We start from the raw sequence: 20,306 nt of genomic DNA on the forward strand, positions 1-20,306 counted from the left end.
TAAGATGGCTAGAAAGATGATCTAAAAAAATATTCTTATTTCTTAGGAGAGCTTCAACTAGTCCATAAAAAGCTTTTAAATGTACAGTCTGCAAATACACAAATCAACAATTCCCTCACATATATCATGGGAGTACATAGTTTCACATGTTTTAATTGCCATTTAATACGTTTATCTGTTTGCATGGCTTCATTGACTGACATTTTTGTGGCTTGATAACAGTAAGCAAACTGTACTTTGGAAGTCTTTTAACTGTTTTGGTGCAAAACAAATATTACAGTAAACAAGTAAAACTGAATTGTATCATAAATATGCTAATTAAATGGTAATGCTTACTATACAGTGAGAAGCATTTATGTCCTCATAAAAATATCATACCATATAAAGATACAACTTGTTCCTTCAAAATACATGAGTTTAAAGCCCAAATTTGCTGTTGATGTAGGTTGAAGAACATGTCTCAATCTGGGCTGCGTTTCCCATACAAAAACATGATTCGCTTCTGTAGTTTGATGTATTATTCCCAAAACCATAGTAAATCTGTCAAAAGATCCATTATTTGAACCATTTAAAGACAAAGATGTAGTGATGACGTTACTCAGGGAGTAATAACTGTTTAGATCGAAAACATTTGCATTGACAATTGAGTAATTCTAACAATATCTTGATTTCTAAGAGGTCATGCATGTTTTCAAAACGTTCAATCTAGTACAACATCCAATAGTCTTTTCAGAATATTAGAATTTTAATAGCATGCACTCAAATAAAGCTGGACAGAAAGGGCAGTTAATTCATTAATTCTTATGAATTATTCTTTGTAGAGAACACAATTGTATTTAATATGATCTTTTATAATTTTTAGTAAATGTTTTATATTTACACCCTAATTTAGGGCTGCACGATTGATCGAAAAAAAAAACGCGATTTGGATGGGATATTTTATGCGCAGTTTGTCAGTGAAGTACGGTAAAATGCAGCTGCATCTAAAAGCACGAGGGCGTACTCGTGCGCAGACTCCAAATATGTTCCGCAAAAGAAATACCACACACACTTATAACCAGGAAATGCCATCTTCCTATCTTTCTAACACGGATCTTCAAGCCTTCCAGGTATTTCATGATAACAAGATACATTTATTATGATGTTCAAATGCACATTATAAGCCACTCAAACTCACAGTGCTTTTATAGTGAGCAGTGTTTCCTACTGATCAAAGAGCCATGCTTCACCAACAAGCTGCGCATAAAAACATAATCGCAGCCTTGGCAATTTCATAATCGCACTTGGCAGGTCGATTTTGATGGGAATTGTGACTTATCGTGCAGCCCTACACTCTTTATATTTAAAATCATTCCTGCCATTGTTTTTCAATGGTTCTGTAAGAGTGACTCATTTGCATTTTTGACATTACATATATGACACGTGCTGCATCGGTTTCAGTGTATAGTAAAGATACCTTTTGGAATATATTATTGTATTGTAGAAATACTGTTATATGACAAACCTAACTTTAATGTAATTCACTGTTAGTTTGTAAGCAACAAAACTTACGCCCTCCAAATACTTGATAGTGAATGGTGAAGTCTTCAAAAGTAATAGGACATAAGGGTGACTACTCTGAAAAGAACACTCTCCAGCAGCAGCCAAATTAAAGATATTGAACACTACATGCTTCTAGCCACAGGTCCCGAGCTTTAGTTTCAATCAAACAAGCTTGCACATTGCAAAAATTTGTGAAAAACCTGAATTGTTGAAAATTTGGGAAACACCTGAAACACAATTACCATTGCTGGTAATGACAAGACTTGCGACCACACCCCTGGGTCACACATAATATTAAAAGATCTTGGTAACACTTTACAATAACGTTGTATTTGTTATTATTAGTAAATGCATTAGCTAACATGAACTGAGCAGTAAACTACAGACAACACAATGGAATGTAACACAAAGTAGCCATCTGTGTAAGTCCTTTGTCTGTTAGTTTCCAATTATTTTCATTTCATCGCAAACCCAGAGATAAATATAATATTAAAAATCCATCAGAAGTTGTTATTATTCCAGTAGGGCAAAATATGCCCTTGCCTAAAGTTTTGTCTTAGTTCACCCTTCAAATTAAAATATATCTACTAATGGCATCTAGATGTTTTATAAGTTACAGTACTACATTTTCATGAATACATACACAGAGATAAGGTGGCCTGGAAATTTTTTTGTGCCCTAACATGCTTTGACAACTTCCTACAATCTACAACACTTTCTCGCATACGAATGAACAGTAGACAAACCTTTTAGGGAGCTATTTTACTATGCATACCTGACAAAATGCATTGCATAAAACCTGCATCAGTCTCCTTGACTTTCTGTATTCTGCAATAAAATAGCATTGCTGCTGTTAATTCATCAAGCCATCTGGATGTAAATATACAGACATTAAAGTAACACTTATTTTGACTCTACATTTCTTTACAGAGAGTGATAAAGATAAAGTTTTATATTTTAATAATACATCAGAATCTGCTGGTAACAAGTTATCACAGTAACTCTAAAATTAAATTCCACATTTTAAGGTAAAAACACAACATACAGTATCGCTAAATACGATTATTTAACATTTTGCTTTACTTTTCTTGTGTTTGTAAAATGCAGCTGTAGGTTTATATGTCGTAGCAAATCCAGTCGTTTTGTTCTTTTTTCAAATTTTTTGTCATTATCAGTGAACCTTTAAGGATCACATTGGGGTAACTAATATACATTGGGGTGCAATAGATAGAAAAAAGACATCTTGCAATACAGTAAGTAATATTCAATTTGTGTCTAAACAAAGCACAAACATCCGGCTTATTTCTCAAACACTTCTAAACACTAAATCAGGCATCCCTCATGTGTGAAACGAAAGAACAAAGCAGTTAATATGTTACATTTTCAAAGACAATTCCATTTCCATTATTAACAAAAAACAAATATTTCACATTCTCTTGCAGAACATTCAGCAATACTTATGAGTACAGCCCACAAATGACAGCGTAATTAAACTGATTCGTGACAATAGTGAACCTATGAATAGGTTCATGGGGAGCAACCTATGAATTGCTCCCCGAACTCTTTGTAAGTCGCTTTGGATAAAAGCGTCTGCTAAATGACTAAATGTAAATGAATAGTATGCAACTCTGTAAAAAAATTCTAGTTAAAAAGTGTAGCTCAGAAGCTGAATTCATAAGTTAAATCAAACTGGCTTTACAAGTCATTTGAATTTAAATGATATGAAACTGTCTTGTATTGCGTATTACTTTAAAAGTTATACGGAAAAAAAAGTTTGGTACCCCTTTAGACCCCAAACTTGTTGCCCTAAACCCTAGTAGTACGGACCAGAGAGGTACACTATCGTTACAAAAAAGTACACTTGTCAATTCAGTTAAATAATGCTGTTTGCCCTTTAAATGTAAATCTTCCTCTGTGATGGTCGTAAAGTATAATTTACCAGGCCAACCGTCTCTAAAATTGTGAGATGTTCCAATGCCATATTTTAGCCTGAATTGAGAGAGCAACTTGAGTCGAACTTGAAAATGTTATCAAATCCTCCCCCTGTTTTACATAGGCAGCTAAACGGAACATATTCTAAAGGGCTTTGGTGCCAAGAAATGCTAAAATAGGATTATTTTTGCTTTAAATTATATTTGACAAATTAAGATATGCTGATCATATTATTCATAGGGCCGTTAGGTTTGATGCTTTGTTCGCAGGCATAACAGTTGCATTAGTCTTCCGATGTGTCTATGTACTTGAATGTAGGTCTTGCTGCCATGGATTACTCTTCTCGGCTAGCACGGCTTGTTGACATTGCAGAGTAGCTCTGTGACTTTGATGAGACGTGCCACAGTGCTCTGGGACTCTTCCTGCAACCGCTGGTTGTTCTGCCTGAGACTCTGCACCTCTGCTTGCAGCAACGCCTTGTCCTCCTTCTCCTGCACAAAAAGCAAATACATTTTAAGTCTGACTGCCTGAGCTTTCTCAAATCTGCCTCAAATTGGTCGGGTTTGACAACTCTATGCAAACGTTTGGTTGTTGTGTAACACCATGAAACAAATACAAATACAAGCATGAGCCACAACATAACACATGCAAGAAGGGTTGCATGCACTTGCCATATATAACACTGTCTTTGAGTAATATCATAATAGAAAGGTATACTGTACATTTTCCTTAAAAGTCAGCTTTAGGCAAATAAAACCATTGGACACAGATGACGCATTCATTCCAAACCAATCTCTATTGATAGCAAGAGAGCAGCTGAAAAACATTGAATCAATGTTGAAAAAAACATTGAATCAATATCACTTTTGCCCCTGCAATTAATGTTGGAAAACTTTGAAACTTCAACAAAACACCATTATTGTGATCGGTGTTTGCTTTAATGGGGCTCTTGATTTGCCTCTCTGAGTATCTTAGTGCATACAATAGAATTTCAATTAAAACACTTGTGGATTGAATATGAAAGAGATGTTTAAAGTAAAGGTAGTGTCGGTTACTTTTTGTCATAGTTGTCAAGCTGTCTAAAAGAAGGGTAACAATAGTAATAGGAATCTTTCATTACATATTTAAATGTTCTAGTTCACAGTTTTGTAATATGATGTTACCCAGCAACCATGCATTAAGTTTTCTTTTGTTTAACTGTCGCCATTTTTGAGTTTTATATGCTGATGTCTAAATGATTTAGCAATTTTAAGCTTTCTCTTGGAGATTTTTTTAATCTCACTCAATATTCTGAACATTACACACACAACACGCATCTCCAGATCCCAATTGATCTTTGTTTTTTCAGCATTAATTGACCCTCAATTGACCCGCAAAGGTGACATTGATTTAATTGCTGTCTATCAGGCAACTGTTTTTTAGACCACACTGTTTATAAAAGTCAAATACAACTGCATGAATGTACACTCACCTACAGCATTATTAGGAACACCTGTTCAATTTCTCATTAATGCAATTATCTAATCAACCAATCACATGGCAGTTAATTCAATGCATTTAGGGGTGTGGTCCTGGTCAAGACAATCTCCTGAACTCCAAACTGAATGTCAGAATGGGAAAGAAAGTTGATATAAGCTATTTTGAGCGTGGCATGGTTGTTGGTGCCAGACGGGCCGTTCTGAGTATTTCACAATCTGTTCAGTTACTGGGATTTTCACGCATAACCATTTCTAGGGTTTACAAAGAATGGTGTGAAAAGGGAAAAACACGCAGTATGCAGCAGTCCTGTGGGCAAAAATGCCTTGTTGATGCTAGAGGTCAGAGGAGAATGGGCTGACTGATTCAAGCTGATAGAACAGCAACTTTGACTGAAACATCCACGCGTTACAACCAAGGTATGCAGCAAAGCATTTGTGAAGCCACAACACGCACAACCTTGAGGCGAATGGGCTACAACACCAGAAGATCCCACCGGGTACCACTCATCTCCACTACAAATAGGAAAAAGAGGCTACAATTTGCACAAGCTCGCCAAACTTGGACAGTTGAAGACTGGAAAAATGTTGCCTGGTCTGATGAGTCTCAATTTCTGTTGAGACATTCAGATGGTAGAGTCAGAATTTGGCGTAAACAGAATGAGAACATGGATCCATCATGCCTTGTTACCACTGTGCAGGCTGGTGGTGGTGGTGTAATGGTGTGGGGATGTTTTCTTGGCACACTTTAGGCCCCTCATCATTTAAATGCCACGGCCTACCTGAGCATTGTTTCTGACTGTGTCCATCCCTTTATGACCACCATGTACCCATCATCTGATGGCTCCTTCCAGCAGAATAATGCACAATGTCACAAAGCTCGAATCATTTCAAATTTCGTTCTTGAACATGACAATGAGTTCACTGTACTAAAATGGCCCCCACAGTTACCAGATCTCAACCCAATAGAGCATCTTTGGGATGTTTTGGAACGGCGGCTTTGTGCCCTGGATGTGCATCCCACAAATCTCCATCAACTGCAAGATGTTATCCTATCAATATCGGCCAACATTTCTAAAGAATGCTTCCAGCACCTTGTTGAATCAATGCCATGTAGAATTAAGGCAGTTCTGAAGGCGAAAGGGGGTCAAACACAGTATTAGTATGGTGTTCCTAATAATCATTTAGGTGAGTGTAAATGAAAACATCAACTTAAATAAGAGCTGTGTTCATTCTGATACAAAGTCACACCAAAGATTTTTGTGTAAGTTTCACGTACACACAACAATGATCTGCATTCACACGGATACACGAAAGCAGAAACAAACGCTAGTAGTAGAAACATTACGTGCATAAACCAACACTGACATGAACCATTTTTGCAAATTACATACTTTTATTTAACTAAAGTTTGAATGAGCTGCATTTAAAGCAACCTTCGAATTGGGACAGCCTTCAGTCGCACTGTTGTGATGCATTCGGTCTTAAAATGTAGCCCTCAAAGGACGCAGCCCTTAAATTGGAACACAGCTACAGTCCTGAAGGCCACCATTAATGTTTTGAAATTACACCATGATTTTACAGGAAATTACACTCTGTTAATTTAAATCTAGACTAAAGACGCATCTTTTTGCATCTTGCATACACTACACTATCATAATATATATATTCCTAAGCTTTGGGCTGCACTTGTTAGATCAACCGGAACCAGGAACACTTCCAATAAGAACTGATGCATTTGTTGCATCAAAGAGTGCAGAACAGTACTCTACTCTCAGCCAGTCTAGTCTCATTGATCCAAGGTTACTAGAGCCCGCAGGACGCAGTCCAAGGTTACCAGAGTGGGCAGGACGCGGTCCATTCCCAGACCTTACAAATGCTGTGATGATAGAGCTGGACAAAGGACGTGGCGACTCTACAAAATTATTAATGATAATCTTAAATCTATTTTTTTTATTTATTTTGCCTTGTTGTGCAAGCACTGTCGAGCTTGTGCAGTGGCTGCAGCTTTTGCCAGAGGGGAACTCGAATCCCCTGGTTAGGCCTGGTTTCCCTCTGAGGGTTTTTTCTCCTCCAATGGAGTTTTGGGTTCCTCGCCACAGTTTGCATACTGTTTTGCACTGTTTGCCCGCCAGGGGGGCTGCTAGAATTTTATAGTTTTATTTAATTATCAATGCAAATAGGAATTTATAGTCTATCTGATATTTGACCTGTGATTTGACTTGCATAACCTAATATTTTTTGCTTATAGTCAATGTTTTCATGTACAGCTGCTTTGTAACAAAAGCGCTATATAAATAAAGCTGACTTGACTTAGCTTCTATTTTCTAAATTTACAGTCTTTAGTAATAGTATTCAATGAAAACTTTACATCAAAATACATGTAGTTAAGAGTTAAGAGCCCAATTAAAGCAAGCACTCAATAATAGTCCCAGTGGGCACTTTAATGTTAAAACAAGTCAAATTTACATCTAACAAAACTTACATCTAATTAAAAAGCAGGTCAAAAATGCACATCAGTATGACATCAAAAACTTGTGTGTAAGTGACGAAGAATACTATGTGATACTAGAGTTAGTTCTGAGATAATGACATTCTTTTAACACCACATTCAAGAACTGTTAAAATTATGTGAATCAATTAGACATCAAGGATCGGTGTTTGAATCTCGACAATGGTGACAATTAACAAAAGAAAGCTTTACATCATAGTACAAAACTCATTCATTTCGGTTGATTAGTTTGATTGTCTTTGATTGCCAAGGGAGTCTTTGGTGATCGCATAATCATGGCTAAATGTTGATGAGATCAGTGTTGTGCTGCCAAATATGTGTGCATAATGCATTTTAAAAACCTTTGGAATATCTGATCATCTCTAAACAGCAGAATCTCACTCTCTACTATCACACAAACTGACAGTTACAAACTGACAGTTATCTCATCAACATTTACCAATTACTTTATTATCATCCGAGACTCATTTTGTATAGCTTGATATAACAAATATGCTCTACCATAGTGAACACACAGTTTAAGCAGCCAGAGGAAGAGAAGCCTAACACTGTAGAGTCAAGACCTGACTAAAGCAAACACTCATCAACATAATGGTGACTTTAAATGACAAACCAGTCACATCTAAACCTCTAAGATCACAGTACAAGAGTAAGATCACAGTTTGAGCACACTGTGAGTTTGCTGTGAGGTTACATTTTGACTTCATCGTGAGCTTTCTGTATTCTCATGGTGAAATCACTGTGAGATTGCTGTGACATAATCGTGTTGACTGGGTTCTCAGTTTGCAAAGTATATAACTTCTTGACCAGTACTGCAGTGTTGTTAGTCCAGGAGAGATCCACAGTGATGTGCACCCCCAGGAACTTGGTGCTGCTCACTCTCTCCACAGTCGCACCGTTGACGGTCTGAGGAGCATGCTGAGTGCATACTCTCCTGAACTCAACAACAATCTCCTTCGTCTTCTCCACATTCAGAGAGAGATTGTTGTCACTGCATCACCTCGCTCCTGTAGTTTGTCTCATCTCTGTTGCTAAAGAGACCTACAACAGTCGTGTTGTCTGCAAACTTGATTAAGAGGTTGGAGTCGTGTGTAGTCGTGGGTCAGCAAGGTGTAGATGAGGAGGCTAAGTTCCCCAAGTTCAGTGTGATGGTACTGGATGTGTTAATGCCGACCTGTACTGTCTGAGGTCTCCCCGTCAGGAAATCCAACAACCACTTGCACATTGAAGTTTTTAGTCCCAGCTGGACCAACTTGTGAGTGAGCTGTTGATGGATAATTGTGTTAAATGCTGAACTGAAGTCTATGAACAATGTTCTGACGTAAGAGTCTTTTTGGTCAGTATGAGTGAGTGCAGCACGGAGGGCAGTGGCGATGGCATCATCGGACGAGTGCTTGGACCAATATGCAAATTGGAAGGGGTCCAGGGAGGATGGAGGACAGACTTGATGTAGTGCATGACTAGCGGTTCAAAGCACTTCATGAGAATAGAACGTCCAAATAACTTCTTTGGAACTGGAATGATGGTGGTAGCATTGAAGCATGGGGGGACAACAGTCTGCCTGACTCAGCAAGATGTTGAAAATGTCTGTGAAGGCATCAGTGAGTTCTACAGCACAGTCTCTCAGCACGTGCCCCGGAATATTTTAAGGACCTGGAGCTTTGCGTGCACTGATATCCTCAAACTGTCCGGGAACAACGTCATCACCTGATCACCAGGAGGAGGTGAGGTCTTTTGTGCAGCGGTGCTGTTTTGTGCCTCAAAGCGGGCAAAGAAGGTGTTCAGCTCATAACAGGGAGATGGTGCTGTCACAGGTCTGCATGGGGGCTTGTAGTCTTACTACAACACAGTCAGATTGAGTTGAAGGTTGTTGTGACTACCAAAGAGAAAGCCGATCCACATTCTGTCTGTATCCATTCTGAGTAAGTCTGATTACTGAAAAGCAGTTTATTAATTGAGTAACTGTTCTGTTTGTTCAGTCTTGGGAGATGCTTTAAAACAGTATTACGGCGGAATGTTTGACCCTAAGTAGCAAAGTACAGTTGTGACATGATTACATGCCTGGGTCCTTGGCCTAGATCTGGTCCACACACCACTGTTTGATTGTGAGAAGAAAAAATCATCTGGTCCAGAGATTGAATGAAGGGATGTGGCCCGCTTTGTGAAAATTCAAGGAAAAACTGAATTGTGAATAAGATTCATTCAATCAATTTAATTAATTAACATAATATGAAAAGAGCCATCTTGATGCTTTGACTGAGCTAAATTACAGAGTAAATGAACACAGACGAAAATCAACTGTAAATAACAGATTGACACATTACATCTGTCAACATCTCACCAGAGGAGAATTAAAATAGTCCTTAAAAATCCGTACCATTTTCACAACACAACTTACACTTTATTTCAAACAGAATGTGTACAAAATATATTGTTGAGAATGTAGAATGTGCGGTGCTTGCTCACGTTTGTTTGTTTGTTTGTTTGCTTGCATCTTCATAGCATAGCATTTTATTTTAATACAGTAGTAGTTCTTATTTTCTTCTCTTATTGCTAATTATCCTCATAGTTAACTCAGTTTTGTTAGCGAAGCATTAGCTTGTTAGTTGTTTATTCTGTGAAACATCACACTTGTTTAATGTGATCTGTGTATCTCGGCCTCAGCCGGTTTTTGTCTGTGGGTTCCATTTAGGCCCCACATGGGTTAGCTCAGATTCAATGAACACTGCTTAATGTGCATACTACAGGCTGCTAAATGTGACATTGAATGTTAATAACATACAGAAGTGATAAAAAGCAAAATAAACTTTAGATTTAATACTGTCTTACGGTATAAATACGGACGACGTAAAAATCCTTCAGCAGAGCAAAGACATTTCGGCTCATTATCTGTTATCATGCTTGCTGATAACCTTGCAGTACCTAAGTAGAACCTTGCAGTACCTATCGCTGCAAATCAAACTACTTGTTACAAATATGGTAGAACAATAACTTCAACTACAAAAGGTGTGTTTATTGATAATTTGCCTGAATTGTCTCAAATCTCTAGCATTAGTAATAACGTTGAAGATCTTGACTTTACCATTGAACATTTTAACCCACACCTTCTCGGAAACGCTAGACACAGTTGCTCCTCTGAGTTTAAAGAAGATTAAAAAAGACAGCCCTAGATTATGAATCTAGAGTCTAGATAAAGACAGCACAACCCAAGGTTTTCATTTAACACAGTGGCTAAATTAACCAAAAATCATCGTCAGCAACTTCTGATTCTGTATACCAGCATAGCAGTGATGTATTTATTAATCTATATCTATTTCACAAATAAAATCCAAGATATTAGCGAAAAAAATATAACTATGCAACCAGTAGTGAAATCCGTGTGCATATAGCTGGAAATTGAAAAAAAAACCCATATAAATAAAGCTGACTTGAAAGAACTACAACTGACTTCCACCACAGCTTTTGATTAACTGAAGAAAAAGAAAACATGAAATCTCTCGCCAGAGGAGGATTAAACTCTACAAACATTTTGATCATCTTTGACTCTTTATATTATTGAGAATTAAAAAATGTTATTGTTTTTTATTGAAAATAATTGTTAGGTTTGATGTCACTATTATGATGATCACTGTTTGCTCTAGTTGGGCTGTTTGAAATTTATGGAGTGTTCAACAACAAGTTTATGTACATACAAGGTGAAAAAACACTATTATGTAAAATAAGAAAGTATTAAACAGTTATGCAGATACTTAAGTACTTTCCTAGACCTTGACAACAACTAAAACCATGTCTATAGAACGCCAGGAACTTCAATATCTTTGCTTGTGTTCTGAAGAAGGCAGGAATGCTTAAAATATGTTGAACGTAATATGGTTGAGTAAAGATTTTGAGATGGACTTATCCTTTAAGAAAGCTTTTATTTGCATTGATCCTGTTAATGATGCAAATTTAAGCATTTTGAGATAACTGATTTTACAGGCACACTTGCAAATGAACATTCATCACACAAACCTCATCAATGGTGACAATCATCAAACTAATACAGATAAACCGCAATGCATACTGGGAGCAGTGGAGTCCCTAGGCCCTAAACAAAAATTTTTAATAGGGAGTTATTATTACCTTACTTCTTGACTGACTCAAGAATTTTCATGATCATGTTACTTCCTCTTTAACACTTTAGAAGATTATAGTGTTGCCCACACACAGACATCAAGAATCAGCAAATGAATCTCAACAATGGTGAAATGCTTCATGTTGCAATGCATTCTGGTAGTCATGAATGAGTTTTGTATAATGCTCCCACAATGCATTGCGGCATGAAGCATGTTACCATTGTTAGGATTCATGTGCTGATTTACATTTCACATTTACATTTATTCATTAGGCAGATGCTTTTATCCAAAGCGACTTACAAGTAGTTGATACTTCATGTTTGCGTGTGAATTAAGCCATAAAACTAAATTAAATTAGAGATTCTCATACAAAAGTCTTTGTGAAATTTGGAAAAACTCAACAAAAGATGATGAAATTTTGTCAAAAATAATTGAAACACCATAACAAACATAGCTATGCCCAAAAGAGAACAAATTAATTGACTATATCAAGCGTCAAACTGCCCAACTACAACAAACACTGATCACCATAAAGGTGATATCAATCCTAACAATTTTAAATTCTATACAACCTTTACAAAAATATTCTGCTTAATCCCAGTATTATTAAGAAGTCAAAATTATAATATTGTTTGTTGACTTGTTGCGGCCAAAGTCATTTGTGCTGCTTCTGTTTCCTTTCTTTCGGTTCTTGTTGGTTCTGTGTCCATCAGTGATTCTACTTGTTATCACTTCATTCACTCCAACATTCAATGTCACATTTAGCAGCCTGTAGTATGCACACTAAGCAGTGTTCATTTCATCTGGGCTAACCCATGTGGGGCCTACATGGAACCCATGGACAAAACTGTCTGGGACCCAGATCAAACCCATCTCCACCCTAAATGACAATGCTGGCTGGGACCTTTGTCCTTGTAGTGTATATACTGTATGAATGTCTCCTTGTTTATTCTGTACTATGAATATGGTTGGTTCATATTTTTATTTGTGTAACTCATTGCATGACATATGCTAGTTTAACAAAAAAGAACAATGAGTATCTGGGGTAATCTTGCCACGTTTTACCCAAGACCCCTTTTGGTGTGTGTGTGTCAATTTAATTACATAAATTAAACTTTACATTATAGCAGATATATCCTTGAAAATCCCAGCGGGCACTTTGACTTCAAATTGACATCTAAAACAGGTCGAAAAGGCAAATCAGACTGATGTCAAATATTTGAGATCCACACACTGATGTCCTTTTGACCACCAATAATAACACAAATAAAATGTATCTGCTGAAGGGACTACAGTGCATAAAGCTAAATTGCCCGGAAGGCAGATTAATAACCCTTATTATGTTTCGGTTCAAATCTCAGTGCCAGCAGGTCATGACTGAAGGGCCCTTGAGCAAGGCACCTTACCCCTGATTGCTCTGCAATAATGTGCCAACTGTAACAAAAAACTACTTGTAAGTTGCTTTGGATAAAAGCGTCTGCCAAATGAATAAATGTAAATGTAATGTAAATGTGTTTGCTTTAGTTGGGCTCTTGACTCTTGTTCTATAATCAAGTAAATTCTCTTTCAATACGTGCAATAGTGTTTTTAATAAGAACACTTTTGTTTGGATAAAGAAAAATATATTTTGAAAAGGTTTGGATGTAATTGTTTGCTTTAAATGGAAAGTATCAAACAGTTATGCAGATACTTAAGTACTTTCCCAGACCTTGACAACAACTAAAACCATGTCTATAGAGCGCCAGAAATTCTCTCAGATGTCACTTCAATATATTTGCTTGTGTTCTGAAGAAAGCAGGAATGCTTACAATATGTTGAACATAATGTGGTTGAGTAAAGAGTTTGAGAAGGACTTTTCCTTTAAGAATGCTTTTATTTGTGTTGAGCCTGTTAATGATGCAAATTTTAGAATTTTGAGAAATTTATAACTATTTTTACAGGCACACTTGGAAATCAACATTCATCACACAAACCTCATCAATGGTGACAATCATCAAACTAATACAGATCAACCGCAATGCAAGCTGGGAGCAGTGCCGATCCTAGGCCCTAAGCAAACCTTTTTGAAGGGCCCTTGTCATATGAGTTCAAATAAAAACAAATAGATTTAAACAAATACATATATATATATATATATAAACAAATAAAAAAATCAATTAACACACAAACAAATAAAGACTGAAAGACACAAAAAAACATTAAACTGACAATGAGAACAGTAAATTCTAAAATAAAATAAACAAATGTTTTGACATGTAATTTTTTCTTTACCTTAATTAACACGTGGCTCGGAACCATCTAGCTGTAAAAGAAAACAAATGTGGTGTGTTTTTTCTAACCAAATGAGTGATAAAAGCATGATAAATATAGTTTACTAAATAAAGCTAAGTATACAAAAACACATCAATAATTCTCTTAATGTGATGGCACAAACTAAAGATTATATATTATCACGGGCAAAACAAATGCAGTGGATTGCAGTTATGCGCATATAGCTGAAACTCACATGAACATTGTAGTTGGTAAGTCATTCACTATAAATGCTATTGAACTTTAAATAATCATATATCTTCTGTATGAACCCATATAGTAGATGGGTTTAATATACACAGCAAAACACATAGCGATATTTATATATGATTTGACAGTTTATTGTCATAAATATAAAAAAATCAAAAGGTGTGTATTATAGCGTACACACCGACATGAATACTGTAGAGCTGGTTTTGTGGTCTAAGTTATTCCCTTTAAATGCTAATAAAGTTAGAAACGTGTATTAATGTAGTAACTTTGGAGACGGTCCCTAAATTCACGACTATCAAACATCCAACGTCAAGCAACTTTATGCCAGTGTTCAAATAATGAATTTGTAAATACGTTCTTGCGTAATTTGGCAAAACATTTTTTTTAAATAGTACAATAACACATGCGTCTTGTTCTTTTGTTTGCGTGGTTGGCGTTTTTGTCCTTTATTCCTCTCCATACGGATAGCTCTGTTTAAAACCATTGCCATATGTAAAGGTACATCAAAACATGCATGATGTCCGACTATGTCACAGTAATTAAATAAATTAAGTACTAAATAGAAAATGATACCTCTAAAGTTCGATCTGTAAGTTATAAAAATAGCTTCTTAATTGTTTACAATAGTGTTTTTGATTTGGTACTCAATGGGCCCTCTGGTGGTTTAGAGGCCCTAGGAAGCCTGCGTAGTCTGCATATAGGAAGGATGGGCTCTGGCTGGGAGTCATTAATAGAGTTTTGTACTATGATGTTACCCAGCATGCATTGCACCATAAATATTTGTTTTGTTAATTGTCACCATTGTTGAGTTTCATACACTGTTTCTTGATGTCTAATTATTCCATTTGTTGGCAGTTTAAGAGTATATCTTGAGTTTATGACAGTTATGACATTGTTGTAAAACCATAATCTTGTATCACACAGTATTCTTTCATCACTACCACAACAGAGCAAATTGATCGCTAAAAGGTCTTTAAATTGCAAACACATGCCAAGAGCTCAACTTAAGCAACAGTGATCACAATAACATTAGTTTATAAAAATAAAGATTACAACCTAATTGCATTGACCAGCTTCTTTGATGTAAATGTTGGATGTCAATATTTTCATGTCATTCTAATTTGCATATTTTACATTAATTTGGAGTAAATTTTAAGTTTTGTTTGAGGTCAATTTGACATCTTTTCAACATCAAGGTATCCACTGGGATGTCTTTGAGTTGCTAAATCACCATTTCACGAGGACTGTAGTGCATTTTTTTCTCATGAAATTTCATGCTCTACTTGCCTTAACTGCCATTGGCTGTTAGTGTTGAGAGTGGGCATGGCTGCCCAAAGTCCCTCCAGCATTCTTCTCATCTCTTCTGTTCACCCTGCTTAATGACAAGACAGGTTTCTTTTGCTTGTCCCAACCTACCTCTACTTCCCTGTTTGATTGGCTCTTTGATGTAGCGGTGGCATTTTGAAGTAACTAAGAGGCCATCCACACGGAGACGCGACACGTATAGCTGTATACGTAAAGATTTTATATTGTATCTGAGTTGCGTCCACACGGACCGGCATTTTGGGAACAGCTTATTTTTTTGAACTGGGTGCCAGAGTGGAAAAATCTGAAGACGCCACTTTACGTTTTCGTCTGTACAGCCGATCCGTTAATTTTTTTAAATGGTGTTGTCATCACCCCAGCGCGCATAGTTTGTGCGCATGCTCCATGTCTTCTCTGATTTTAGTGTATCAATTTGGCAAGATTACAGCTCCACATACTGATTTGGCATGTATACTACATCGTTTTGAGTTGGTTTAACGGTTTCGTGTACGCATATATTTCTTGAAACGACACTGTGAAAAGGAAAAGAAAATTTGGATAGGGAAATCTCTGGCTTCGTGTGGATGTGGCCTAAGAGAGCTAGGACTGGATGATGTAGATATATGGATAAGGATGGGTGGATATGTTTAATAAGAGTAAAATGGGATAGTGTGTGTATAGTTTAATGAGAGAAGGGCTCGGGCAACATTTGACATGACAAACCAACCGTGGAGAAAGTACCTTTTGGAGGTCATCTTGTAGTCGTTTCAACACGGCCTCTAACTGGGACACCTTCTCCTCAAGGTGGCCGGACGAGTCACTGCAAAGGGAAGGAGAGAAACAGTACACAAATAAGCATTTTGTTGACCTCTTAACTTTGATTTCATATTCCAAAACTGGCCATGAATTTACACATCAAAATGTAAGTGCAATTGTTTGAGTTTTATAACCAGCGTAAAAATGGTAACACAGTCAATCTCACCTGTCCTTCATGTCTTTTAACCTATTTTCGGTCTGCGTTGTACCCTCTGGTGTCCCATCGCCTGCCTTCCAGTCTGAAACAAAGTTTTAGATAACATTATTAATACTCTAGTTTTTGTCACCGTCATTACCATACCAGCACTCCTTAGAGAACAGCCTAAGTAAACTAACTAGAATGCTAAGATTGATTTAGATTTAAACAGCCTTTTATTTCATCTAACAAAACTATTATTAATCACCTTCTTGAGAAAGAGCTTCCAGAATGTTCTGACAGGCACTGGCTAGATTAGAAATAGACTGCCACTCTGCCTCAGATGAATCCGTAGTCTCTGAGAGAACTGAAAAAGAAAAGTGTTTATTACACGTTCTACTGAACTATATACACTGTATTGTTAGACCTTACCAGCCATTTTCACAATGATATATTGGCAACACTTTTGCCAGTTTACTGGAAGGTCATTCATCTACAAAAGCTTTCATTGAGGTTGAATTTTGTAAGTCACCATTAGGGTTATCGGTGTTACTTTTAGAGGCGATTTACATGAGACCATTTTCAATCGAAAAAGCAAAAACATTTATGGATTTTTGCTGTCCGTTTACACGTAAACAGATGTTTAGTACATGAAAATAGATCTCAAAATGCAGCTGATTCCGAGTAAACTGCCATGCGGAATATTCTGAAAAAGATTACGTCACGGGCATGCGTGTGAGGTGCTCAGTCAAAATAACATGGCTGCTTCCCATATTATAAGCAAACGGTATTAAAAAGCACTTTTGGTTAACTGTGTATGTGCCAAGGCACGTCCGGTTTCTTTACACAACAACATTATCGCCCACTGGTCTGGCGTGCATACTACAGCGTTTTTATCCGTTTTCCAGGATCCACGTAAATGTAGACGTTTTGATAACACTGCCATGTGTACGTGAAACTTTTCTAAAACATTAAGGAAACACTTTTCCATTTCTTTTTGTGTAAATGTGGCCTTAGTTGGGCTGTCGGCTCTCTTTTTTTTCTGCTTAAATGTTAATTTGTCTTGGACGTGTGCTTTCATCATGTATGTTTGGAATAGGATGCAAAGCTAAAATGTGATTATTTTGAGGGAATTGTTTTATGTACTTTTACAGTAGATGTATGCATTTGGCAGATTTACTTACATTGCACTATACATTTGTTTAAAAAATGTATGGCAATTTCTCATTAGCCACAAAAGAATGGCCTAAAGTGTATATACATGTATCTCCTCCACATTGTATGCTTCTCATCACATTGGATCGCCCGCCAATGCAAGTATCTGATCGATGTCTAAATAGCTGCGTTTAAGCTGTGCCCATTTTAAATAAGGAGATAGTCCTTGATGGTTTATGCAGATGTAAATAGCTGATTTAATACTGCCATTCTTTGATTTTTCTATTTCTTTAATGTTTTACTGCTTTTACGTTTTATGTGTGTTTGCTTAGTGTTCGGTATTTGTTAGTTAGTTGGTTTGTTTCCCTTAATGTAGTCAACAAACCTGCATTTGTATCCAGGCTCGAATTGTTTCTGTGTTTATTGATCACATCTTAAGGTCACTTAAAATGCTTGATTTTGTTTCGATTTCTTAAGTGGTACTGCACTACAGTAAGAGTATTGTTTTCCAAAACCAGAAAAGTAATATTTCTTAGAGTTAATATACGATCTGCTGATCGCTTGCTGGACGAGTGTATTTAGCTTGTCGCTATTATTGATTCTGCTGCATCAGGTAAGTGTATAAAATAGGTATGGTTAATCACCATTAATTTTACAAATTTTACTGTAGTTAAACTAGGGGTGACCCCGAATAGTCGATGATTCGATGCATCGATATGCTGAGCCTGATTCGACCACCAATCTCACAGGTGAATCTTCGCGGTTGTTATAAAACAACGATCATACCATTTTGGCAATATGGGGGTGCTCAATTTCCCACAGAAGTACTGGTTTTGTACGGTTATATTAAGTTATACAACCTTTAATTAATAATGCTGTTAAAAAAACGTGAAAAGAAAGAAGCGTTCAATAAATATTTTTTACGTGTGTGTGTGAATAAATCCAACCACCCCTGTGATATATTTAAGTTTCACTTTCCCTGATCCGTGACAGACGAGGAGCATCTTGGCGGCAGGGATTTCTTAACAATGTCTGGGATAAGAAAATCTAAAGTGTGGATGCACTTTGAAATTGTAAAAGATGATCCAAAAAAAGTTAAATGTAAGTTGTGCCAACAGCTCATGTCATACCATTCATCAACAACAAACATGGCTTTCCACTTAAAACGGGTAAGTTTCTTACCAATAAATAGGCCTACGTTTCACTTTTTCATATATAATGGCGCTTTTAATTTACGAATATTAATATCATATGTTGTGACTTAAAATATGTTCGTCTTTTTTCTAGATCCACCCACAGTATCAGACTGACGACAGCAGTTAATCTAGTAGTACCGGAGCTGCGCCAAAACTAACTCAAAGAAAGCTAGATTTGAGACCGCCTTTGTCCGAGAAAAGGAAAAGAGAAATCACGGACAAAATTGCAGAGTTTATTGCGCTCGACATGAGGCCAGTGAATGTTGTGGACGGTGAAGGTTTTAAAGAATTAATGCGCACACTTGAGCCAGGATACACAGTTCCCAAAAGAGAGACGGTTATGCATGCGGTGGATGCAAAATACGCGTCCATACGCGCGGAGGTTTACATGTTAATAAACAATTGCAAATCAGTCAGCCTCACCACAGATATTTGGACCTCACTACAAATGGAGGCATATCTTACAGTTACAGCCCACTTTATTACTGAAACCTGGCGACTGGAAAATTTTGTGTTAGCAACCAAAAAATGGGGGAAAGTCATACAGCAGAACATATTTCACAAACACTGAAAGAAGTCATTTCTGATTGGGACATTCCAGGTACTAAGATCGTTTCTGTTGTCCATGACAATGCAACGAATATGGTTGCATTCACCAATCAACTGGCCCAAGACCCATCGTGGGGAACTGTACAGGGAGTCCGTTGTGCGGGGCATACACTTTAATTGTGCATTAACAGCGCATTAAAGAAAGATCCCGTGTGTCGCACTGTTGCTTCTGCGAGGCGCCTTGTTTCACACTTCAAAAAAAGCGCAAAGGCCACCACAGCACTTGCAGAAAAACAAAGAGAACTGAATGTTGCAGAGCATGAACTTGTGCAAGATGTTGCCACTCGATGGAATTCTGTTTATCTTATGCTCGATCTTCTGTTAGAACAAAGGGGTGCAGTTTCAGCTGTGCTGACAGATTCAAGTGTCAGCAAACGGTCCGACCGTGATCTAGAGCAAACAACATCCCAGTGGAGAATGGTAGAGGACATAGTTCATGTTCTCAAGCCAATGATCAAACTGACAGAGCTTTTGTCACAAGATATGAACACATCTCTATCTGCCACTGTTCCGATGCTTATGAACATTAAGAAACGACACTTGGTGGTACATGAAGAGGACAATGCTGTTACTAAGACCCTCAAGATAACCCTGACTGAGGAGATTAACAGACGATGGGAGCTTAAAGGTCGTCTTTTGGAGAGCAGTATTTATATCAAGGCTGCAATTCTTGACCCACGTTTTAAGAAGCTTTCTTTTTTCACTGATGGTGAGCAAAGGAACGAGGCGTATACTGTGGTGGAAAATCTGGCTGAGACTTTAGCTGCAAGGCTGTAGAGGAGGTAGGTAATGACAGTAAATTGGTGGAGGAGCGTTATACTGCAGGCCCTTCAAGACAAGAAAAAGAGAAAGACCAAGTGATGTCAATGCTGTTGTCCAGTGATGAAGAGGAGCAACAGCCAGGGGACAGTGAGATGAGCGCTTATTTAAAGGACACTACAAAAAGCAGTACAGGACCACTGGAATGGTGGCAAAAGAACGAGGAGAGAT

The 20,306-nt window shown here is 37.2% G+C and overlaps 1 protein-coding gene across 8 annotated transcripts in view; it reads right to left on the minus strand.

The window, feature by feature from the left end:
• Window positions 1-2,485: 2,485 nt before the first annotated feature.
• Window positions 2,486-20,306, minus strand: part of sipa1 (signal-induced proliferation-associated 1) — a 65,110-nt gene continuing 47,289 nt past the window's right edge. For 5 of the 8 annotated variants that reach the window (XM_079464045.1, XM_079464043.1, XM_079464042.1 and 2 more), the window contains 4 exons: window positions 16,625-16,723; window positions 16,387-16,459; window positions 16,146-16,224; window positions 2,486-3,965 (listed from right to left, as the gene is read on the minus strand). In XM_079464045.1, coding sequence (XP_079320171.1) covers window positions 3,822-3,965; window positions 16,146-16,224; window positions 16,387-16,459; window positions 16,625-16,723 — 395 coding nt within the window. In that variant the 3' untranslated portion in view covers window positions 2,486-3,821. Of the gene's footprint in view, window positions 3,966-13,847; window positions 13,879-15,393; window positions 15,475-16,145; window positions 16,225-16,386; window positions 16,460-16,624; window positions 16,724-20,306 lie in introns of those variants that run through there. The other 3 variants (XM_079464046.1, XM_079464047.1, XM_079464048.1) reach the window with 3 other exon arrangements.

The sequence above is a fragment of the Barbatula barbatula genome (genome assembly GCF_947034865.1).
Source record: "Barbatula barbatula genome assembly, chromosome: 1".
NCBI classification, from domain to species: Eukaryota; Metazoa; Chordata; class Actinopteri; order Cypriniformes; family Nemacheilidae; genus Barbatula; species Barbatula barbatula.